This window comes from Biomphalaria glabrata, chromosome 2 (genome assembly GCF_947242115.1).
Source record: "Biomphalaria glabrata chromosome 2, xgBioGlab47.1, whole genome shotgun sequence".
NCBI lineage: Eukaryota > Metazoa > Mollusca > Gastropoda > Planorbidae > Biomphalaria > Biomphalaria glabrata.
This window is the reverse complement of record NC_074712.1, coordinates 64,574,348-64,600,530: the sequence shown is the minus strand read 5'-3', so window position 1 is coordinate 64,600,530 and position 26,183 is coordinate 64,574,348. Positions and strand designations below refer to the sequence as shown.

The window sequence follows — 26,183 nt, the reverse complement described above, 5'->3', positions numbered from 1 at the left end:
ATTGTTTTGTATTTGAAGATTATGGTTCAGTGTTTTATGTATAATTGCTACTTTACTTTTAAGTCCTGAAGGCTTTCTAAATTTAGTGATTTTACTGAAGGTCAAATGTGAATATTCGTTAATGAATCTCATTGCTCTATTTTGTGTCTGTTCCAGTTTCTTAATGTTTTCTTGAGTTGAGGGGTCACAGAGGATGCATATTCTATTATTGGCCTAACCAAGGTTAAATAACATTTTAGTTTTATGTTCTTATTTGATTTATAGTAATTTCTTCTAATAAACAAGATAGTCAGTGTGTGTAGGCCTATACATATGTTGTTCAGTCTTCTAAGAGTTGACTAAGTAATCTTATAGACTATGTTTTCTTAAACTATAAAGATTAATCAAAATGAATAAATAAATAAAAAGTGACAACACCATGAAACAAGCAACTCTTGGTATGCCTCATTTAAGTGTTTTATTGGAAAGTTAATACAGGACATACAATTGATGAAGTGTTCACATGAATGTGTCAAACTTTAAAGAACTAAAGTTTTAGTTTGTAGGCTACATCTGCACTACAAGATCCAAGCCAACCTAAACCAAAACTAGACAAATGCTACACCAAAAGGGTGTACACAATAAAATGCTATCCTTTACTTAAATGTCTCCTGGAACTCAATGTGTAACAAAACATTAGGTGTCGTCTCCACTTCATTGTAGCAAAACTATCAATACTATACATTAGTTGTGTATGTATGACTAATGTTAAGCTATTTCAATTACAAGCAAACATTTGCAAAAAGAAAAGCAAAGGAAAAAAAAAAAAAAAGGTCAAATTGTATTTTGAATGTGTTGTAGCAATCCAAAATATTTCTTCCACTTAAAAGCACAATTTTCATAATACATCTACTGGATGGGCAAAATAAAGGAATCTTCAGGTGTGTATATTTAAATGGGTGAAAGCAGCAGAAATAAATACTACCTGAGAAACTGTAAATCTTTAGGGCTACAAGGTGGAGGACTTTTGAAAATGTAATGCCCACCTCTATAGGGACAATCATTTAATTTTAAACTTTAATACAAGATTGACTATGTCTACAGTTAACGCCTTGATCCATCACCAGTTCTCAATTTCCTCTTCATGATAACATCCATTGGAATTTTGCGTCTGTCATAAGCTTGCCCAAGGAAATACATGGTGTCAATGAACATGGTGGTCAGGTTGAAATGCCAGCCATACTCACTGGTAGAATAATCATGAGGAAACACATGGTGGTAGTTGTGGAAACCTTCTCCTGTAGCACAAAATGCTACACCAAGATTTTCTGCTGGGTTGATTCTTTCATCATAAGGTCTTTGACCCCACATATGAGCTGCACTGTTGACAAGCCATGTAGCATTAAGTACTAGAGTGTAGCGCAGGATGGCAGCTATATAGAAGGCAATGTGAAAGCTCTCTCCCCAGAAGTAAACTGGCACAAACGTTGGCAGTATGAAGCAAAACAGAAGAATAAGTTTCTTATAATGTCTGCGAACAAAACAAAAATTACAAATGAAATATTCAATGAATGAAAAGATAGTAGATTACATTAGAATACTAGCTGATATCAACAAGAAACTAGCTAACTGAAGTCAACTCAATGCATACATGCAAAGTAGCTGAGTAGTTGATTCATGTAAACACAAAGAAAAAATATGGATTGCAATAACAGCTATTTATCTAACAAAACAAACAAACTAACTAAAATTTAAATTTGAAAGTAACTTTTAAAATAAGGTAAGACAGGAAAGCCACAGCTATAATTAAAGAGAAACTCAAGACAGTTTTCAAATTTGAGTTAATGACATGTTTCATTTCTGAGTAAAACGTTGTACACCATTTGTTATTTAGTTGCTTAGGAACATTTTAAATTAATACATTTAATTAGTAAATTCGAGGCATCTAAATAAAAAAATGAGATTAAATGAGATTTTGTTTTTACCGATTGCCTATGTCACTTCTCTCAACAATCCTGAAAATGATTCTAGATCTAACAATTCGTATTGCTTCATTCTTTAGAGTGGCTGTTAGGCCTAGTGACAGCATAGTTAGTTTCCCTTTCAGGGCTTGCAATCTATAGGGCAGATGAAGTTTAGGTCATCTTTTTCTTTGGCCAAGCAGAATGTCACGTGGCCAGCACAGTACTTTTCCAACTAATGTCAGGTACCCATTAGAGTTGGGTGGACTCAAGGCCACCCTAAGAATCCCAGTCTTCACCTAGCTTCGAACCCAGGTTTGGAAGCCAAATGCTTAACTACTCAGCCAAGTGAAAGTCTAGTCTATAGGCAATAATAGTCATTGGTACAGTTATATAAATCTAAAAGCATTAGGACAACCAACTCGAGAAACAATTAAACATGTAAATTTTCAACAACAAACCCTCCCTGCCCAAAAAACGTAAAAAGAACTGTCAGTGTAGGTATAGTCTTATTTAGTATGTATACTTGGTCATGACAAGATGACCACACATTTTTTTTTTACCCAATAAGGTTAATTGTATGTTGAGCTGTTGCACAGACCTAGATCAACGTCATTCAAGATATATTCAAGATATATGAACACACGTATAAAAATTTTTCAAAACCAGCTGAGTTTCCCTTTAATAAAATTCCAACATCAGTTGGTTAAAACAACTTATATTTGTTTTGCAGTTTTAATGGATCTAAATATCCTAAATATTAGACCCAAACACTGTACTCGTTTCAGACTTAGTTCCAATTTAATGAACTTCAAATATATTGCATGAAGAGGTATGCAAATAAAGCTATATTTATATCAAGAAGTAATCATAATCAGTGTTCTTGCTAATTTATTGTTAATTCAGTCTTTCGTATAAAAAAAAGAGAATAATAAATGGACTTTTTCAGAATTAAATATTTCAAAGAAATAGCCTTTAAGTTGAATTTGTTTTATATATTAAAAAAGTAAGCCAGGCTGTGTAAGTCAGGTCTGCTATATTTAAAATTAGATGATCACTACGTTATATGATCTTACACATTGAACATGTTTAGGACTAAGTCTGAAAAACACATGAAATAAGCAGCAAAAAAAAAAAAAAAGTAAAGTTCTCCTTTCACACCTTGGGGTCTATAGGGCAGATGATGTATAGGTCATATGTTTCTGTGGCCTATGGTTAACGAGAGTGTTGTGGCCAGCACAACGACTAACCACCTTTACTTTCCCCAACTAATGTCAGGTACCCATTAAGAGCTGGGTGGACTCAGAGGCACCCAAAGATCACGAAATAAAAAAAATCCCAGACTTCACCAGGATTTGGAAGCCAAGCGCTTTGCTGAAATAAGCAGTACCCTTATAAAATGAAAGATTTTTTCTCACCTGTCTTGAAAAACGACAACTGGATCATTTGTCAAATCTGACAAGTCAATCATTTTTCCTTTTTCTTTGACATCTGGGTGTTTTTTTACAAGCAGCCATCCAATGTGAGCAAAAAAAAATCCTCTCTTAGCATTATGTGGATCAGCATCAGTTTCTGAGAATTTATGGTGAGCACGGTGGTCACGAGCCCATTCAAAAATTGAGTTCTGTAAATGACCCAATCGATAATTATCAATCATAGTTATCTATACAAGTTTTGTTAAGAATGATTACAATGTTAACAAGCACTTTTTTGTGTGAATAAACGTTCCCAGAGATGAAACAGGCAAAACCCATGTTAAGTAATCACATATAGTTTCAGTGTTCAGACATGGTGTCCCATCTATGTAGCCAAAATATTCAGAAGTTAGTTTTGGATTAACCTTAACACGCTATTTATTTAAGGTCAGTAAGCCCAATAGATCCACTGGTTTCTAGCTTTTTTCCCAATGTTGTGGCCTGCGATGTGATTGTCAGAAATTGAAATGGCCCACAGGCCGAATAAGGTTAGACATCAATGGTTTAATGAAGTGCAAGCCAGCTTTTACCAAAGATCACAAACAATTATAGGATAATAAATGCTTGAAAGTCTGACACATTATGGGGGCAAAAAATATTAATTACAAATGCCAGATGTATTTGGGTCATCAATGCTTGAGTATCAAACTGCATAAGACAATATAAGCTTAAAATTTATAAAAATCTATTTCCAACATAAAATAATGAGAATAATTCCTTTAAGCTGTATTTTTCCACCAATAAATGTTGAGGGTTATAAAACGTCAGAATAGAGAATCAAATAAAACAGTATATCAAAAAAAAATCTAATTAGGTTGAAAATATGATGACAACTATGTAATACATATTGCTAAACAAAAAATGAAACATTAACTCTTCATGCATCCCATTCATTGAATTTTGTTTTGTTAATAATTTTTCTATTAAAAGCAATTTTTTTTTTGTGAAAGATTGCTAACATTTTATTACTAGCACTAGGGTCATGTATTATCTATCAATTCAATTGTATAAACATGAATAAATTTATGGGTTTATTTTATTGTTATGGCAAGCTTAAAGTAGGTGCCCCACATAAGCGCTATAAAAATCAACTAGAGCACCATTATGCCTCAATGACATAGAGGAAAGTAGCTTGTAGCAGATGGCCTCTTGAGACAGTTGGAGAGTTTGGACTGATGGCATGTAATAAACAACTATCCATCCCCAAATAATTAGTCATTTTTCATTGGCAGTTGTTGCTGATAACTAATTGGCAAACAAGATATTTTCAACTTTGTCAAGGTAAAACAACATATAACAATGACAAAAATCCACTAACTAGCCATCAAAATTACTTGCTGTTGCTAATCAATTATTGATGTATCTTATGGTAAAGCTTGACCATTTGAGTTAACAATAGCCAGCACAAATATGTAGAACATAACAGGGTGTCAGAGACAGAACTTTTGAAATGTCCAACACATCCCCACAAATGAGTTTGCCCTTAATGACTAGATCAGATATAATGACTGGTATGTTAATAGGCCATTAGTTAGAACATAATGAAGGTGTCATGTAACAAACAATGTTATTTAAAATTTTTTGTTTGTTTAGAGAAATAACCAAAAAAATAGAACTTATAACTAGCATACTAGTTTCCATTATGAACATTTTAAAAATTTCCCTTTAATTAACTGAATGGGCTAATCTTTACCATATATATATATTTAACATTTGAACCTAGGACCCTCAATATGCCTGAACAAGTCTAAGTTTTTAAGGTTAGACTGAACATCTATATTCTACATTGACTAGATATAATTTGTTTGCTTTACGTAACCGGGAAAAGGGAGGGGGGAGGAAGGTATCGCACTTAGATCTAGGCCAAAAACGCAACTACCTGACCTGTGCTTACTGAAATTCGAGCAACTGTATGAGCTCTAGATATTATTATAGACTGTCATAATAGTCTAGGCATAGATCTATTACTAAATTTGATTAAAGTCTAGACTAAACTCTAGAACTTGAATCTAAATAATTATAATGCCATAAAATAATACATTAGTTATTAGTCTATGCTTAGTTTTGGATTTAGATCTAGAAAGTAGTCTAATTTCCAGGCACTGAAATGTAAATCTATAACAAGTCTAAATAAACATATCTCTAGATTTTCTAAATCTAGAATCCGAGCTGCATGTAGGCTTAAAATCTAAGTAGCTAACTAGACACACTATCTAGCCTAGGCTCTAGTTAGTGAATGTTGTGGATTCATTTCTTTCTCTATAGAATACTAAGATCTAGTTTAGATCTAGCGAAATTGTGTATTAAAATTAATTTTCTTAGCCGCAGTGTGGTTCTGGATTAGATCTAGATCCAGGTTCTAGAAAGTATGATTGACCATGGACGTGTTCTGCAGTCAACTGAAATAGCCTCTTGTTTTATTTTACAAAATTAAAATTCGCTGGCATTTGGCAAACAAAGCCTTGATTGGGCATGCTTTCTCCCATAACCCTAGATCTAGTAATAGAAGTCTCTATGCACAACTAGATCTAACTGCCTAGCATTTTACTGATTACAGCGCCTAAATAAAAAAAAAATATGTCCACATTTTATGACACATATTAAAAAAAAAAAACGCCCTAAAAAGTAACTATTTTCCTAACTTTTCCAGGTCTGAAATATGATCTTTGAAATTCCAGACTTTTTGAATACAGTAATGTAAAAAAAATAATTACAGTCATGTAAAAAAAAGTTGTAAATATATGATCATAATTTGAATAGCATGGATGAGAATGAAACTACTACAATTATTTACATTGGACTTGACATTGCAGCAACTTAATGAAATTCAATAATTTGTAAAAAGGGGGACTTGTAATTAGTTTTTGAGATTATATTTTATGCCACAAACATTACATGAATATTTACTATAAAAAGTCCCCTGTTGACATGAAATGTTTAGTTATGACATTTAAAGGAATCTAGGGAAAAAAACAACACATTCTAATAAATCCTTACTTGAAAAGAAATACAATTACAGATTGCCAGAAAAATTCTCAAAGGAAGCTTCCCTTTATATGATCTATGTGACCAGAGTCTGTGTGCTCCTGCAGTTATACCCATGGCTGCAAAATAATACATCAGTGCAGCTGGAGACAAAAAAAAAAGGATTTGAGCCATTTAGTACCAACCTAAAATTGTTATGTAATGTTTCATTGCTGATATATATTTTAACATAGATTTTATTTGTTTTTCTAAGTTCAGGGTTCATAGCCAATTTCATGAATGATTTTCCAGGTTTTCAAGGTATGCATCGCACCATAGCAAGCAATATATATGTATATATATTTACATACATATGACATAAATATGTAAAAAAGAACAATATATATATATATATAAATATTAAATTTAAAAACCCTCATTAAAATGGATGCTGATAAGTTGAAATCATACCTCCAAAAAAAAAAAACAATTCATCTCTAGTGTTTCCTAAGCATTTAAATGCAACTTTTTAATACATTAGAAAACACACACAAGCTTGCACTACAGAAGAATAACGTTTTTTAAAATACGAGATGTAATTCAGCTAAAACTGTCGCAATCTGAAGTTCGAAATTTTCTTAAATTGACATAGATTTGTAAAAATAATATTTCATTCTTACTATAGCAGTTGACTTGCTTTCCATCAGTTTTAAGTAAATTACAACCAAAATAACTCTACGGGCTTTTCTACAGCTGTGTGCGAAATATTTTCGTTAAATCTACTCTAATTTAAGTCACTAAATTTGCGAACTTTTCACGGCTGTGAGAGAATTATCGTCACTCTATTCTTTTTTTGAATTATCTTCACTGAATCACCGTAAATCTAGTCCCTAAAATTTGCGGACTTTTCACGGCTTTGTGCAAATTATTTTTCACTGAATCTACCGTAAATCTAGAGTCTAGAACTTCGCGGACTTTTCACTGCTTCTACAGTCTAGATCTAATCATGATCTAATTAAGTCACTAAATTGGTGGACTTTTCACGGCTGTGTGCGAATTATCTTCACTGGATCTATCGTAGATCTAAACTCTATAGATTCTAACTCAATGTCACTAAACTTCGCAGACTTTTAACGGCTGTGAGAGAATTATCATCACTAGATTCTAGTGATTTAGCGTAAATCTAGAACCTAGCGTATTTCTAGAGCAATCTAGACATTATATGTACCTGTATCTAGATCCTTAAATTAACTAAAATTCACGGAGTTTTCAGGTTAAGCGCGAATTATCTTCACTAGATCTAACTTAGATCTAAATCTAGATACTATTTCTAGCTAGATGAGAAGGATGGATCGTGAGAAGACTCAAAAGTAAAGTACCGGTAGCAATTATACTTAAACACTTAATCATAATCTCCAAATACAAAATCTAATAAAATACTCAGAAAGACATAAAGATAAGATGATATACGAACTTTCCACGCGAAGTCACTCTTACTGTTACAACAAGAAGATTTTCGGCGAGGGAGGGCCCGGTGGGGTGTAGCGTTCACATTTGGCTGCTAATTGCTCTAGTTATAGACCACTACAGACTAGATCTAGCACGTCTTCAGTCGTAACAGTGAAAGGAAAATAGTGCTTGCTTGAGCCAAGGTAGTTTTCAATCACGAGGTCGTGCTTCACAAGTGGGTGAAAAGTTGTGTAGACGCGTCGTCACTGGTCAGCTCAATGTAACCGGGAAAAACATGAAAATAAACACCTGGTATTGGGAGGGAAAGAACTCGAGGTCCAGTTTTAAAATTCAAGTTTTTTTCACCGTTTTTTTACGAAATTCAAGGCTTTTTCAAGGCCTTGAATTTAATATGAAATTCAAGGTGTTTTCCAGGTTTTCAAGGTGGCTACGAACCCTGTAAGTTTAGTTTTTCATAGGAAATACACACTTGTAGGTTACCAGCAGTATGTAAATGGACCAGACCATTCATGTAGGATTTCATTACTTTATTAGGTATAATAGACTAATTAACATCCAAATAAAAAAAAAAAGGTTAAAATTTGTGAACAACTTACTCCAAAGAAGAGTTGCATACATGGCCTTTGGCAAAAGAAACAAGGAATATACTGCACTAAGATGAAGAATAATGAACAAGATAACATTGCGCATCACAATAACACGAGGTGGTCGCTTTGGACTTGGATTTGTTTCAGCTACTAGAGCTTCCACTTGGTCTAAACCTAGACGATCTCCTTCATAGTCTGCATTTTCTGATGCATTGCGAGGAGCCATTATGACTGCTTTTACTGTTGAAAAAAAAAAAAAAAAAGAGAACATAAATTATAATATTTTTTTTTTAATTAAGAATCTTACAGATCCAATAAAAGACTAAAGGACTGAGCAATCATTTTACTATCATGATTGATGTGCTATTTTAGTGAGAGATTGATTTTAACCAGAATCTAGATATATTTTAAAATATTTAAAGATCTAAATGTTTGAGATCACTGCTTCTAAGCGAGGCATATCTCCGTATTTTTGACAACACATTCTTTAATTCACAGAAAAAAAACAAAAAAAAAAAACTAATTAAGCAAATTAAGTCAAATTTTGAAAGATTACAGACAAATGGATAAAGCTTACTAGAAACCAAAAATAATAAAATAAGACGAAAGCACAACAAAAAACAGTTGATGGAGCACTTGATGCTAAGCATGACTTGGAAGTGGCAATGAAATTAGCAAAACATTCTCCTTAATAGTCTATTTTGCAGAGATTACAATCAGTAAAAAGTTTCATGTGCTCTGTTGCTTCATACGTGACCAATGGCAGGCACGTTTGTTTCCCACTATTCGAATGAGCCTATATGCTCAAGAAGATCACCCTGCTTCCTTTCACAAACAATGTTTCCCTTTAGAAGTGCTGTGCTTATCTCAAGCCGAAATTCCAATAGTGTCCAAATAATAGGCTTTTGGGTCTGGGCCTGTGAGAGGTAGCATAATTTATCCAGCTGTTGAATACAGCAAACTGGAGGAGAAAGCGAAAAATGTATCTCCACCATTTGACAGTAGGATGAGAGCTGATCAAACCTGTCAACACCACCCATTCATTTGTTGTAGGTATTGGACTTGAAAGTTGCCACCTGGTCCTTGAGTAATTTCAGCGATGCCTGAAGTCGTGTTGGTACTCAAAAGAGTGACACCATGTTTACCCTTCCTGTAGCAACAAAATTCCCTTTCTGCCTAACCATGATGTCACCTGTTTAAAGTTTTTTTAATGCCTTGGGTTAAGGAAGAGTGTTGTCAGCGCTGGACCTAACCCTCTTAGTGAAGTGTTAGACATCATAATTTATTGTAAATATGCCTAGTGAAACAAAACAACATATCTTCATATTTTTATTGACAAATGGATGACAAGTTTGCATTATTTTACCTTGGACTTTGGACTAGCCTAGGTATAGATCTAATTATTACAGAGCCCTAGATCTATAAATATATAAACATTCAAATGAAAAAAAATGTGGTGGCAGCAGAGCACTTATCGAATTACCATCCAATCATAGATCATAAAGATAGGCATTTATGATTATATAAATCTACTGGATTTCTAGATTAGAGTCTAGAATAGTAACTGAATAGTTATAATTAAAGCATTATCTAATATAAATAATAAATTATAGACTAGAAATTTAAAACTTAGAATAGATGCAGACTCTACATTGATTACCTTTTAAATTGTATTAAATTCTAATACCACTGGCCACACTGGCAAAATTTTGAAATTTGCCAGCCAATTATCCAATACCGTCACAAAATGTCAAGTTTTTAACACTAACTTTAATTTATTAAATATAACATACTAACTAGGTATAACCCTAGATCTAAATTGTATCATTTAGATTTTGCCTTAAAAAGATAGATCTAGCCTAATACTTTAAAACTAGACTAAAATGTAATCTAGATTAATTTTTTTTAAATTTCTAAGCTTATCCTTGAAACAGCTGATCTTTCTCCAACCGACTAGATCTAGAAACTACAGTCAATAGCCAGTCGTTCATAGTGGCGTGATTGTTATGGGTCGAAAGATACCGGGGCAAAAATCGAATGGATAATACAATTTCATGAATTTTAATTACTGAATATAAATTTCTGTACTTAATATCTTTTTTTAAAAAAATTTCTTTATTCTAATAAGTTTTATTTTTTTTATTTTCAATTTTTCATTCGGCTCTGTAATATCACAACATAAGGATTAATGATTTTCCTTTCGATTTCATTTTCTTCTGTGTACTAAGACGTCTAAGAACTATGCTTTACTCAATCGCCGCGGCTCTCAACCTAAGAGTAGCGACCCTTGGGGGTCGAATGACGATTAGATTACTAGATCTAGATCTACCTGAGAAACTAGTAACTAGATCTAGATCTAGTGGTTGCATAAGATCATCGGATTTGTTTCCCCTATTCTTGCGTGTACAACTTAAAATAATATTTACCTTATGGTACTTCCTAAAATTAATATTTATATTCATAGAATGCAGATCTAGTTTAGTATGACATAATAATATGATAATAATAAGGCTTGTCTTCGAGTCCGAAAATAATGAGGAATACAGTATTTCCCGTAGCTGTGACCTGCATATTTTGCCACATCCAGGGCAAGCATAACCATTGTCCGCAGGTGGTCGATTTAGATTTTCCTTTCGTCGTCTGCGTTTGTCCTCGGCAGCAGATTTTCTTTTGGTCTCAAATGTGTATCCCGCGGCCTTCATGACTGACCTCCAGCTGTCTCGTTCCGACGCCGCATGCAGCCAGGTGCTCTCTTCTATGTCAGCCAAGGAAATTTAAGTTGACGCCTAAGGTGGTCTTTGAAGCGTTTCCGTGGGGCCCTCTGTTACGTTGACCACCTTTTAACTCACCAAAAAAGACTGCCTTTGGCATACGTTCGTCTCCCATACGGGATACGTGCCCTGTCCTACGTAGTTGTTGGACCATAAGAAGTCCCTCTATACTGTCCAGTGTCCATACCGGCGTTCGCAAGGACATCGCTGTTTGTAATGCGGTCCTGCCACCGTATGTCCATGATGGAGCGCAAGCATCTTTGGTGAAAGCGCTCAAGAAGTCTTAGTTGTTTTTTATATAGTGTCCATGTCTCAGAGCCATAGAAGGGTTGAGAGAACTACCGCCTGGTTGACATTGATTTTTGTTGGCAGGCGGAGCGATTTGTTCTTCCAGACTCTCGCCTGAAGGCGTCCAAAAGCGCTACTAGCCCTGGCCAGACGGTTATCAACTTCCCTTGAAAATGAGGCGTCATTTGACACTATACTACCTAGATATGTGAAGTGGTCTATCACGTTAAGGGCTGTCAGTTTACTGTGATCCTTGGGGCTGAGTATGTTTCATAGTATGACAAATATAAAAATATAATAAACTAGGCTAGGCCGACTAGGGACATACAAAAGGGTACTTTGTATTTCAGAATTTCAGGCTATACATAATACAGCAGAGAGCAGTGATAACCAAAATAGTTGCGGCAAAAGTGTAGAAAATAACCTATCCACAAAAAAAAAAAAGTTTGAAAAAAAAAATCTTTACCTATGGTAAGGTAAATTGATTGGTACCGACTAAAAACAACACTTGTTTTATAAAGACATAGAGGCTCTTATCTTATTATGATTACAGAGAAGAAGGTAATTTATACGTCCTACGTATTTCATGTACCAATCTACTCATTCCTTGAGGTACTGGTACACCTGAGTTTACTGTTTTTGGTGTTGATTTGGGGCCATTTATTATTACATCCTATTTGGAAATCCTGAATCCATTATGATGCTCCTTTTAAAGCTCTGTGGGCTATTGGTCAAAATTTATTTTTTTCGGCATTGATTTGCATACCATATACTGCGGAAGTCTGTCTATGCACATCACTAAGTCTACCATCTATAATCTATGTCGTCTGCAAAGCACAAGTTAGTAAATTTTTCTTCCTCCAATGCTTACAGAACCTTCATAGCCCCCAATAGCTGGCTGCCTGGTCGTGCGGTTTGTGCACTGGACTGTCATTCAGACTTATCGATGGTCCAGGATTCAAACCCTGACCGCTCCCATCCCCGTCATCCTGCGGGAGGTTTGGACTAGGAAGTAATTATCTTCAACTCTGAAGGAACATCCGAAACATGTAAAACATTTTACAAACATTTTAGCATCTTCCATTATCCTTTCATGGAAGATATTGAAAAGAGTTGGTGAGAGTAGGCAGCCTTGTCTTACTCCACCGGTGGTTTTAAACCAGTCTCCAATGTTGTTGTTGAAGTACACTGCACTAGTGTCCTGCCTACAGAGGTTTTGGGTAACTTTTATTGGGGATGCGGTGGCTGAGTGGTTAGGCGCTTGGCTTCCAAACCTGGGGGTCCTGGGATTTTTAGTGTGCCCCTTAGTCCATCCAACTCAAATGATAGCTTACTTCAGATGACCTATAGATCACAAGGTCTGAAAGGGGAATTTTACTTGGGTGAACTGCAAATAAATTTCCCTATAAACCTAACTACAAATGGACACAATCTTTAAGATAATACAAATCTCATAAATATCATTTCTTACCCCTTCTTTCACATGATTACTTCTTTCACATGATTACCAGCATTCAAACTTTAAAAGAATTTTAATTTCTATTTGGAACCATCAATCCTTGATACTAACTGATGCTGCCTTACAAAACTCCAACATCTTTTGATTGTTCTTTTCAAGCTTAAGATAAGGCTGATATTCATTGAAGTTTTGGATGTCATGTATACCATCATGTCCTATTTGATTTTCTGGCCTAATGAGGAGAGTCCCAGAAAGACAAAGCCTTAAGATTTCATTCATACTTTTGGCAGGAAAGTGACAGTAATGATTGAATGCTTTGATAAATTTATTGAACGACCGAGAAGCATTAAAACAGGCACAAACCTACTCTTCTTACACGCACAATAACACAGTATAATATCTAATTGAAATTAAACCACAAGGTGTTTCATTTTTATATTGTGTATGGAGTGACCATTTCATGTGACCAGCATATTGTAGAAAGTTCATCATTTTTAGGCCAAATAGGGATTTAGTTTTTGCTGACAAAGGATTTAATATTTCTTCAAGCATTTCCTTACTGCACTCAGAAATAAAAATTTCTGCTTTTACTAAAAGAAAACAACAGTTAACTGCTCTAGATGTTGAGTAAACTAGAAAGCTAGCACCTCTGAGAATTCATGTTGAAAGAGAATAGTACAAAAACACTGTATACAAAACTCTGATTACTCATATATTAAAAACCTCAGAACAGCACTTACAAAGCTCAACAACTACAGCAAAAAAACTGTAATTCAATGGATACCAGCTCATATAGAACTAGAAGGAAATGAGAAGGCTGACACACTCGCCAAGAGTGGGAGAACTAACACACTAATAAACTCTGCACTCTATCCAGAAGAAATGAAGAAATTAATTGTAAACAAAATAAATGAGAAATGGACGAGCTCTCATCCAAATCACAAGAAAGATGACGCTTACTATAAGCTATCCCGACAAGACCAACGTCTAATCTTTCGACTCAGGACCGGACATAACAGAATGCGACAACACATGTACCGGAAGCTCAAAATTGGAACCAGTGAAATCTGCCCATGTGAAGTATCACCAGAGAATGCAGACCACGTCCTCCAAAACTGCTCTGTATACCAAGAGGCCCGTATAAGACATTGGCCCCAAATCACCCCAATAGAAAGGAAACTATATGGAGAGCTCCCTGATTTGGAAACCACTGCGCAGTTCATCTCATGTATTCATGTACTCATCTGAACACTCCAACATAACAATGAGAACGAAGAAGAAGAAGAAACTGTATACAATATTGCAGGACACTGCAACTACAGATTTTCTTTTCAGCAAAACAGAAAGTGTTCTTACTCTGGGCAGAACACTGAATACGATTGAACATGTTTTGAACTAAATCTGTATTATTTTAAATATATACCATATATTTTTTATTTACATTAGGCAATCTTCCAATAAATGGTAAGTACCAAACCATTATAATAGAATTAACTTTAATTTAACTTAGTAAACAAATGCATTACTGATTAGAGGATTATGAGTAATATACCTCCAATTATTTTATGAAGCCAAATGTTAAATTCAAAATGAGTACACATAATTTTCAAACAAAACAGTTATCAAATTAATACCGGAACATGCTATTCACAAGATGAAATGAAAATATTTGAGTTTAAACTTGGTAATAATGTCAACTGTTTGACAAGAGTGTCCATTAATTTATAGTAATTTTTTAATAATTTTCATATCTAAATAAAATAATTTCAACAGGATATTTAACATTGTTGAGAAATCATTCTTGATACTGAGGTACAACTGAAAATGTTACAGATTTGCATCCATCTGTATGCAAACTCTCAATGAGTGTATTTTGTTTGACACATTTCAGATGTTCCTTCAGATTTAGAAAATAATTACATTCTAGCTAAACCCTCCTGCTAGACGACAGGGGATGCCAGCTGGCAGTGTTTGAACATGGGACCTTTGTGACAACCGAACATCAGTCCAGAGTTTGACATGTGTCAAAACGAATTAAATAGATTCAGAAAACCATTGTTTTAAAAAATGTCTTATTAATGAATAAATAGGACATTGTGAAGGAAATTTAGGGAACTACTGTTTGATGCAAGCAGGGCTTCCTCTTAGGTCTTTAAAAAATTACAAAGAATACTTAGTTTATTAATTTGCCCAAAATCTTTTGTGATAATGTTATAAAACAAATAATTTAGTGTACATATTGCACCGACTTTCTGTCAGGCTCTCTGCAAACACTGCACAATATGACACAACCATAGCCAAAGAACTTGACAAATTGGGCTCCAAATAACTTAATTCTTTAATGTGTAATAAATTCACTGCCAATACTGTACAGTTGGCAACATAATACACTGACTACAAACACTTCACCTTCAACATGGCTAATGTACTGCTGTACCATACTCTACTGGCTCCTGTGTCTCATCCTGGACTATATGTACTGGAATGAATCTCAATAGTGTTAAACACCTTTGCTCTTTATACTGGGTAGCCAAAGGTCTTCTTGAGTATGATCAAATTTCCCTAATGAGTCTTTTCTAGATTATCAAATGACCATATCATGGGAGATTTACAAGTGTTCAAAAAAAAGTATCACTCATCACGGTTATCGGTCACATAGCACTGGCCTGTGTCATCTGATTACACACTTTGCTACCCCTCCCTACCCACATCGCGACAATTTAACAATATAAAAAAAATATATTTTTTGTTAATGAAAACATTTTTTGACAAAAAAACAGAAAACCAAAAGTGTTCAAGCCAAACTACTTTATTTCCTTGACTTTAAAAGCATCTACCCTGATAAGCTTTTTCTCTCTTATGCAAGTCCAAAGCCAGTCAGTTGATACAACAGGAACTGTTTCATTTGTGCAAACAACCTGGAAAAGTTTTTAGAGTTACAGTGATTATAAAAAAAAAAACAATAGTATAATTAAAACCTTTGAACATTCAATTATAAATATTTCAAAATAGTAATTGTGACATCTAGTTCCAGTAACATATAGACTAGTTTCACAATCATGTTTTACATGCTTCAGATGTTCCTTATGAATCCAAAACTTTAGCAGAAAAGAGGGCTTCAAACTTGGGACCATCAAGATGACAGTCCAGAGTGCAAACCACATGACCAGGCTGCATTCATAATAAATCATATATACCTCTAATTCTTAAACATCAACAGCTGAATCGCAAAGAGAAATCTTCTGTCATTTACTATTGAAAATTCAAACCACCAATGAGTAAAACTTACCCCATAGAAATACTCAAGGTGGTGAAAGTTATTAAAAGCTGATTAACTCTATTGTAATACAGAAGAAAAAGTTACCCGCGTTTACATCTACCATTTCATGTCTAAGACTTAAGACATAAAATGGTTCTAATTAGAGGACACACACACATCACTTTGAACAAAGTTGACATATACTGGTCTCTGATGGTGTTTATTTTCAAGAGCACCAATTGAAGACCATAATTTGACAGAAAAAAATGGAATAAAAATACTAATCCCAATAAAAGTACAGATCACGTAGCTCTACTCAGCAAACCCAGATATTAAAGGAGGAAATGTATTTTAAAAAAAGGATAATCTGTAAGTTACCAATCCTTACTAAAACTAAGGTACTGTCTTTGGTAAAAAGTTCCACTTTCAAACCTTGCAATCTATGGGGCAGAAGATGTAAAGTTCAACTGTTTCTGTGGCCCATTGTAAATGAGAGTCTCATGTGGCTAACACAATGACTGACCTTTACTTTTCCCCAACTAATGCCGGGTACCCATTAGAGGTGGGTGGACATAAAGACACCCTAGAGATCTCAAAATTAAAAATCACAATTTTCATCAGGATTCAAACCCAGGACCCTTGGTCGGGAAGTCAAGCACTTTACTAATCAGCCACCTTGTGTGGTACAGTCATAGCAAATTATTTTTTTTAGTTTGCTGAATATATTTTTGGGAAATTACTCCACAAGTTTTCCAGGCTGGTAATGACTGAATGTTTTTTTTTGAAGAACTTTTTTTACTTTCTCTAAAATGGAGGCATTTACATTTTGAGTACCGGTTTAAATAAAGCAAAGTACGCAAAAACAAACGATTTGCATAAATAATTAATACGGTACTGTCGATTAGGAACTTGTGGTCTTGATTATCTTATCTATTACAGACGTTACTTCAAAAAAGAATAGAATTACGTCCTATGCATCTCATGTGTCAATCTAGTCATGCATGTTTAACAATGACTTAAATTCTGCTAAGTCATTGATTTTTCTGTCCGATTCAGACATCCCATTCCATTCTCTAATAGCACTAGGGAAGAAGGAGCACTTGTACTAATTCATTCTAGCATATGGAATAATAAATGTGCCTCTATCTTTTACAAATTAATTTAGGCATAGGCATGCAAGATCACTATAGTGACCTAGTAAGGCCTAAGGAAATCATGGGGTTCTTTCTGGTAATACAGACTTTTAATTTTTCTTCTTTTCTTATCATTTCTATCAAAATTTTATTTTTTAAATAAATCTATTTTTAAATCAATCCATTATTTGACTACTCTTTAGTGCCTAATCTTTTTTCTTTTAAAAGTCATATTTAGTTATGATTTATATTGTAACTAGATCTGTATTACCGGTCTAGTTAGTTTACTATGAGGACTAAGTGTATAAGAGTGAACAATTTATAATAATATGGTGATCACAACATACATGAAAGGCTTACACTTACATTTTAATAACTAAAAGCTATTTTAGTGAAAGCAGATATAGTTTATATTGAAAGAAAATGTATGAATACATTTTATTTTTTATTAATGCGAAAATAAAGGTAAATATTTTAATGATGACATTAAGGGATAAGAGATATCAGGCTTGCAGGTATTTTGGGGTTGCTGGCTCCCTCTTGCAGTCAAAATGGGGCTCCCTTGCGTGCATCCATATACAATCATGATGAAGAGGCCTCAACTAAGCCTAAACATTTTGCCACACTAACCTTGCTTGAGCCTATAATATGAGTGGCAGACTTCACATCAAATTCAGGCACTATGTCTCCATCAAAAGCTATGATGTAGCGTTTTAGTTGTTTGTACTCAGGAGTGTCACATGGAAGCAAAATTTTACAACCATGAAAAATGTTCAACAGCGTCTAAAAAAAACAAACATTAGTTAGTCAATTGTTTTTAAAATATTAGTAAGGAAACTATCTTTAAACTATACATGTATATAAATCATAATATTCTATTATTTTGTTTCATTGTTTAAATGAAAACTTTTTAAGTACTGACAAAAACATAAAAGTCCATTACAAAATATTAGTTAAACACCATAGTTTAGATATAACAAAACAAAACAAAAGAAGAATTAAATATAAAATAAAAAGATTTACTGCTGCAGGGATGAGCAACTGTATAGAAGAAATACATAAAGGAAACCCTGATAAACCAACATTTTACTAGATTTATTAGTGCACACAAAACTCCATACCAACATTACAAATGAACCTGGCCTTAGGCCAATCTGCAAAGGTGTGGGAGGAGGTTTGGCCCCAAAATGTGGAGCAAATATGGCCGGTAGACATGCAGAAAAGCCCTGCTGCCCTATCTATAGGTCAATGGCTGCACTGCCTTGTGTATCCTAGTAAGGTCTAGAATAAAGAAGGTTTGACTCCCTTTAGGTTGAGGGACAGTGCTTAGACAACTCCTCTCTGACAAAATCCTGCAGCCACCTAACTCTAAATTGCGATGGTGCTCCATCCCTCTAGATCTGTTCAGCATGGAAGAGAGGCAAGTGCTGACGTCTACAACCAAGACTTTTCCCCGAAAATGGAGAGGTTACTCTCTTGATGTTGCAAAGGAAAACAATAGTTTCTAGAGACATACAATTCCACAAATACAAAAATGCAGCAACAAAAACACTCCTCTGAACAAAAAGAACAAATTTATTTACACATAACAGAGGCGCCCCACGGAAACCCTTCAAAGACCAGTTTAGGTGCCAACTTGCCTTCGCTGACATAAAAGAGAGCACCTGGTTGCATGCGGCCTCAGAACGAGACAGCTGGAGTTCACTCACAAAGGCCGCGGGATACACATTTGAGACCAAAAGAAAATCCACTGCCGAGGAAAGATGCAGACGGTGAAAAGAAAATCTAAATCGACCACCTGCGGATGATGCTTATGCTTGCTCGGGGTGTGGCAAATTATGTAGGTCACAGCTGAGGCTCACAGCCACGGGTAATACTGCATTCCTTACTAATCTTCAGACTCGGAGACAAGCCTTATTATTATTATTATTTACATATGAGCACCATCCACCTACACCTGATCAACATCCAACACACATTTCTTTACAATGACATTCTGCGTTCTTTCCTTTTTCTGTCACATCCATCTGACAGACACTTCCCAATTTAACAGCTTTAACACCAGAGAATGCTTATTTCTCTTCTGATTACCAACATCAGACAAAATAAGTTAACTAAAAGCTTATTTTGTGTTGATTGTTTGTCTTTTTAGTCTGTTTGTAAATATATAAGGTTTTTTTTTCTCCATAAATACACTTTTCTTTTCTAGAATTTTTGTAGTTAAAGAAACAATAGTTCTTGATCATACAATGAGTTTCAAATAACTCAAGTATGAATACAACTATAATCTCTAGCAGGAATACTGTGTTATCTATGTCATTTCTATCCTAAATGAAAAATGTGATAACACAAAACTTTGCTGTTACCAGATACTGAAGTAAAAAAAAACTGTTACTGAGTACTTAGGTAACTGTTTACAATTTTCAGGAAACCTACCTTTTTGTTTTCTGCTGTATTTTCTTGATTGATTTCTAAAGGACGTTTTCTACTTTTTGGTTGGCTAACTAAATGACAGTCATTTTCAGAAGTTGTTTCTTGTGTGATAGTGTTTTTAGCTCCAATAGCTTTCATTAAATTTAAATCAGTCTTTTTCTTGGAGTCTTCAAATAGTTTCTATAGGGAACAAATGCAAAGAGATGTTATTATGATATAATTAATTTCAGACTAATAGGTATAATGGACCTCATTCACCAAAACGAAGTGTCACGTGATAACCATTAATAAAAAGATGAAAAATACTGTCACGTGATAACCATTGTCGATTCCAATTAGGTCATAAGTTAGAGATAGGGATCCACGTGGCCCAGTGTTGTTTGTTTACGATTGGTGAATGAGGTCCTTTGTTGACTTTTCAATAGGCTTAGACCTAATATCAATCATATAATATGTAAAGACAACTTTATTTTTATATTTCTTTACCTTTAATCTTGGTAAATCTGTGGCTTCCTTCCAAGTTTTATCATCCCTAAATTTCTGGACTCTAGGAAATCGAATAGATATTCCATGAGCAGTGTGTAGCTCAGACTGACTAAACTCTGCACCAATAATTTCCCAAACAGGGGATTTAGTTGGATCTTTCACGACGAAATCTGGACAGAGAGGCTTATTGAGTTCAAGCCACTGAGGAACCTGTTTGTGGGATTAAAAACTGATTAAGAACCTTGTTTAAAGAAATAATGTGTATAAGAAACAATTTTTTTTTTTAGAATGTCAGACAAGTATTAAAGAAATAGTCCCAAAGTCATTGAGAAATGTGTTTGAATTGTCAAACAACTAAGAAACCTTTTAAATCTAAAATATGTATATAGGAACATACTTATACAGTTATCACCAATTGGCTATAGAGACAGAAAGAGCAATATATATATATATATATATATATATATATATATATACACATATACACAGTACTGGCTATATGGGCATTCATTTTTAAGTCATAAAGAAAGCACATTAATGTGAACATATTCGTGGGGATCTATAATGACTAGTAAGAAATCTCATGATGTTATGAGGTAGTATGGTATACAGTAAGTCTATAGTTCTACTGTTACCAAAATTTACTAGTAGACTGTGCGCCCAGTCACATGTGCATTACATAATTGGGTTAGTCGGGGGGGGGGGTTACCTGCTACAGAATCATTCACAAAATCATAAATATAATATAAGCGAATATGGATTGAAAAAGAAGCATAAAAGGAGAAGAAATATTGAAAAGTTTAAAACAAATAATTGCTGGAATACTCTGCCAAATAATGCATTAAAATTATTGATTGCCTCCTAGCCAGCTAAGCGAAAAATGTGTTGAATGTTATGATGGTGAAGTTCACGGAGGAACATTCACAACACAAATATATACTCCTTGAGATCAAGCCACATAGAAACACTAGCTCATGTCCTAGATGATGCAGGCTTTAACCCTCAAATTCCTGAATATGCCTTTGAAACAGTAAATGTTTAAAATGTTTGTAAAATGTTTTACATGTTTCGGATGTTCCTTCAGAGTTGAAGATAGTTTACTTACTAGTCCAAACCTCCCGCAGGACGACGGGGGATGGGAGCGGGCAGGGTTTGAACCCTCGACCGTCGATAAATCAGAACGACAGTCCAGCGCACAAACCACACGACCAGGCAGCCATCCAATGAGTATTTCTCCAGTACTGGGGACCAAAAGGTGTTGGTTCACTAAAAAGTCTATATCTCTAAAAATTCAAATTGAAATATTAACAATTTTCATTTCCTTGCATTTAGAAAAGGTTAATATACAAATTGTGATTTTTAGCTTGAAAGGTACAAAGTGTAATTTTGAAATTGTAGAAAATGTGTGAAATAGCATGATGTAACATGGAACAGCTGGGTTAGGTTGAAATAATATTCTACTAATACAATTCTACTAATACCATTCTACTAATACCAAATATTGAACAGACATTTTTCTTGAAATGGGTTGACAATATAATCTCATTGAATTATCTATATCTTCTTATATTATGTTTATTTTAGATGTCATAAAAAATGTGTCACAGGTGCATCAAGAGGTGTCCCCTTTAACTTGAAGTTTGAAACCTCCATCAATAGTAAACAAGGTAAAAGCAATCTGTGCCCATGTGTGTTTTTGTTACTAAAAGCATCAATGATTAATTTACACATGAAGTTTTTCTTTAAAACTGAAAAAATGTATATAGCTTTAATAAAATAGGTATTGGTGTCCCAGAATAAGCGCCATGTCAAAAAAAGACTATTTTTTTTTTTAATATAAAGTAATTAATGATTTTAAAAAATGTAAAGAAATTACTTAATGGTATCACTGACACTGCTTAGTACACAAGTTGTGAAATTTTCTTGGGAAAAGGCTACATAGTAATTAACAGGTGACATCAATAGAAATGGTGTCCCACATTTTTTAATAGTAGCATCTGAAACACTGCAGTAGAAAAAATGTTGAATCCTACCAGAAAATCTAGTTACAAGTAATTTTCTCCCCAAAGTTTGGAAATACAATATGAATCAAACTTATTATTCTCAAGTTTGATATAGAAATACTTTTTCTTAAAGTTCTTATATAAATTGTTTTACCATTGTTTGTGGTGCTTCACAGGACACTGAAAAAGTCTTGATCTAGACCTAGGTCTAGTGTAGATGATAATCTACTCTAGATTTAAATTTATATGTCAATCAAATAGCAAATATTGTTCTTGATGCATTTTAAGTCACAAAGCTGCACCTTTTAGTCTATGATTAGGTCCTGTTTAAGGCAATTATGTCTACCATATTTTTAAAGGATTGTTGAGCACACATACACACATAAAGGCCTAACAGATCAATTTGTGGTTACAGACATCTATTTTCAAATCACTATTAACAGAATAACTGATAATGTGTTTCCAGACTAAAAAAAAAGTTAGTATTTCAGCATGTATTGAAAAAAAAAGTTATTTATTTAAAACTTGTCCCTATGTAACAATAATAAAGCTGATGCTGACTTTCCCAAGTTGTCATGAACATTTCACTTAACGAATTAGTGACTATAGGACCATAGGACATTGAATTGAAGTGTGTGCAAGAAAGAACATCAACAGGATGATCACTATTGCAGCAAAAGTGAGAACAAAGAGTGCTGTTCCAAAGGATGTTTCTGAATTTTGAAGAGGCACAATTTATAAAGTGTAGTTAGTAATTATAAGCTTAGCTTTTAACTTAAAGCTTATAATTATGTGATGTATGCAAATAACTTGTGAATGGAGTTTTTGCATGTTGAAATGTGTAAACAATAGATTGATAAGCTTCAAGACACAAGAACACTTGCAAGGTTTCATGCTAGGGGTTGTTGATAAAAGCGTGATTAGACATTCTAGAGTGGAAAAAAGGATGTAAGATGTGTCAATGAGTAGTTTGTTCATGAGAGATCTTCTTATGTTTTGAATGTGGTCGTGTTCATGAGAGATCTTCTTATGTTTTGAATGTGGTCGTGTTCATGAGAGATCTTCATATGTTTTGAATGTGGTTGTGTTCACGAGAGATCTTCTTATGTTTTGAATGTGGTTGTGTTCATGCGAGATCTTCATATGTTTTGAATGTGGTTGTGTTCATGAGTGATCTTCTTATGTTTTGAATGTGGTTGTGTTCATGAGAAATCTTCTTATGTTTTGAATATGGTCGTGTTCATGAGAGATCTTCTTATGTTTTGAATGTGGTCGTGTTCATGAGAGATCTTCATATGTTTTGAATGTGGTAATGTTCATGGGAGATCATCATATGTTTTGAATGTGGTAATGTTCATGAGAGATCTTCATATGTTTTGAATGTGGTTGTGTTCATGAGAGATCATATGTTTTAAATGTGGTTGTGTTCATGAGAGATCTTCTTATGTTTTGAATGTGGTTGTGTTCATGAGAGATCTTCTTATGTTTTGAATGTGGTTATGTTCATGAGTGATCTTCATATGTTTTGAATGTGGTCGTGTTCATGAGAGATCTTCATATGTTTTGAATGTGGTTGTGTTAATGTGAGATGTGTGGCTGAGTGGAAGAAACCATTTGTTACCTATCAAGCGAGTTCAAGTTAAAATCCTGACACGAGTTGAATTGTGCTTGCTGAGCGCAATAGCAAGAACTTTTCATGTGCTATACTTTAGAAGACAAAAAGAAAACTTAAGTAGACTACTGGACAACGGCTTTGTCTGCATGAGATGCCGAAAAATATGTGAAACACTGCACTCATCAAAGACATTGCCATTATTATTATTAGGTTATAAATCAAACTATTGTCATTTTCATTCTATAACCATATTGAATGTAATAGTTTTTAATAGAGACTCTTAAAAATAGTAATTTAAAAAATCTGTACAAATGTTTTTTTTACAATTTTTTTCACACACACCTAGAAGGCAAAGACTTAATGTGTTCCGTACCCCATCAAATAATCAAACATTGAAATTAGGAAAGCCATTATTCATCAATATTAAATGACAATTTATAAAAGCAAAGCAATAAAGACTATTAAAACATAATAAAAAGGGAAGATTAAGGAAGAAAGATGGCATCCTGTCATGCAGTATGCGTGCTGGACTGTCCTTCGGTCATCTCAATAGTCAGGGTTCATACCCTGCCTGCTTCCCCTGTTGTATTGCAGGAAGTTTGAACTAGGAAGTAGATTATCTTTAACTATGAAGGAACATCCGAAAAATGTAAAGAATTTTGTTATTAGGAAGACAGCTACATGACTATATATAAAATAATTTTACTGCTTTTTTTCTATAAATAATAATAAATTAATAATAATTTAATACCTAAATATAACTTACAAGATTCATATCTTTACTTATCTTGACCATATCAAGCTCTTTATTAAGTTCTTCAAGTTTTTTATCATCAAAACCTATGCCACATTTTGTTACTGTAACCCACCGTTGCTTATCAGGATCAAAAGTGCCCATTAGAAATATAGACATCATTCCACCTGTAATTTACCAAAGGCACTGATTAGAAAAAACAAAACCTAATAAAATACTCAGAAAGACACACACAAAAAAGGCACATTTCTTATTCCATATACTAGGACAAAATTGTCCTAGTGCTATTAGAGCATGGAATGGGTTGCCTGAAATAGTAAGGAAAACCAATGACTTTGCAGAGTTAAGTCACAGATTAACATGCACGACTAAGTTGACACAAGGACATGCATAGGACGTAATCATCCTCTCTTTTGAAGTATATCTGTAACTTAAAAGATAAGATATCACACAGTAAAGATAACCTACAATTAAGACAAGACTTATGATATTCCACTTACTGATAGACCTATTATGAACAACATTCAGACAAAACTTCTAATAAACTACATATGCCTAGATACTATACTACCATACTGGTACTTTCTATCACTAAGAAAGAGGCACATTTCTTATTCCATTCACTAGAACAAATTTGTACAAGTGCTTCTTCTTCTCTGGTGCCATTAGAGAATGAAATGGCTTGCCTGAATCAGATAGGAAAACCTACGACTTAGCAGAGTTTAAGTCAAGACTAGACCTGGTAGTCCAGATAAGTGAAAAGAACAAGATAATGTATTTCATCTTAAGTCCATGAGAAACATTCTGAGTACCGATATCACTTAATCTGGCCATTTTAGAAACTGCAAGAAGGTGAACATTCTTTGGCTGACATAATTTAACAGAAACAGACAAGGTAAACAGACTTTAGGTTATTACTAGAATGCAAAAGAATAGACATCCCAACATTGGAAATTTGCATTGAGAGAGAAAACTGAATTAAACAGATTACTTAATCAGCCAAACATTATAAACGCTTAGCACCAAATGACTAAATAAAAAAACATATATAAAACCTCAATGATCTACCTTTATTTCCAGTGCCATAATATGCTCCAAGTACAACCAAATCTGCTGAGTCAGCCATACTTCCATCATGGAGATAATCTTTCTTTATTTTCAGCCAATGACGTTTTCCTGGTTCATAAATACTCTGAAAGTAATTTATAATTACTACGTTAATATTTACAAAAAATAATAATTATAGTAATTCATCAAAGAACTTGAGATGCCTACATTAACACACACACACACACACAAAATATGTATTCTCTATGGCTGTGGGTGTGTATTTTAAAATGAAATGTGTATTTTAGGGTCCTATTTTATTTTCTGCTTAGAAAAACTAAACTTAAGCCACATCAAAAACAAAACTGTGTGAAGTGCAGTGGCTGAGTGGTTAACTCCTTGGCTTAGAAATCAAGGGGTCCCAGAATCCTGGTATTTTTAAATTGGGGATGTTTAGGGCAACTGAGTCTACCCAGCTCTAATGGATACCTGATTTTAG

At 34.0% G+C, this 26,183-nt stretch overlaps 2 protein-coding genes across 2 annotated transcripts in view; both read right to left on the bottom strand.

Annotated features, from left to right (window-relative positions):
• Nucleotides 1–440: 440 nt before the first annotated feature.
• Nucleotides 441–10,454, bottom strand: LOC106051683 (acyl-CoA desaturase-like). Its single transcript, XM_013206889.2, has 5 exons — nt 10,097–10,454; nt 8,446–8,676; nt 6,413–6,543; nt 3,359–3,564; nt 441–1,510 (listed from the first exon to the last, which is right to left on the bottom strand). Exons 2-5 carry the CDS (start codon nt 8,660–8,662, stop codon nt 1,084–1,086), a joined length of 981 nt encoding a protein of 326 aa, XP_013062343.1. The 5' UTR covers nt 8,663–8,676; nt 10,097–10,454; the 3' UTR covers nt 441–1,083.
• A 5,291-nt stretch (nt 10,455–15,745) lies between these two features.
• LOC106051680 (DNA ligase 3-like) overlaps nt 15,746–26,183 on the bottom strand; it is a 32,741-nt gene continuing 22,303 nt past the window's right edge. The window contains exons 16-21 of the mRNA XM_056021992.1: nt 25,706–25,829; nt 24,650–24,804; nt 20,266–20,475; nt 19,783–19,959; nt 17,977–18,129; nt 15,746–15,872 (exon numbers count right to left, since the gene is read on the bottom strand). Of these exons, the coding sequence (XP_055877967.1) occupies nt 15,759–15,872; nt 17,977–18,129; nt 19,783–19,959; nt 20,266–20,475; nt 24,650–24,804; nt 25,706–25,829 (933 nt within the window). The 3' untranslated portion in view covers nt 15,746–15,758. The remainder of the gene's footprint in view (nt 15,873–17,976; nt 18,130–19,782; nt 19,960–20,265; nt 20,476–24,649; nt 24,805–25,705; nt 25,830–26,183) is intronic.

Excerpts from the sequence above, each read along its gene's own strand:
- LOC106051683 (XM_013206889.2), bottom strand. The coding sequence starts at position 8,662 with ATGGCTCCTCGCAATGCATCAGAAAATGCAGACTATGAAGGAGATCGT. Across the intron at positions 6,544-8,445 it reads GTATGCAACTCTTCTTTGGA|CTGCACTGATGTATTATTTT; the intron begins GTAAGTTGTTCA and ends TTTTGTCTCCAG. Across the intron at positions 3,565-6,412 it reads GTAATTGTATTTCTTTTCAA|AACTCAATTTTTGAATGGGC; the intron begins GTAAGGATTTAT and ends GGTCATTTACAG.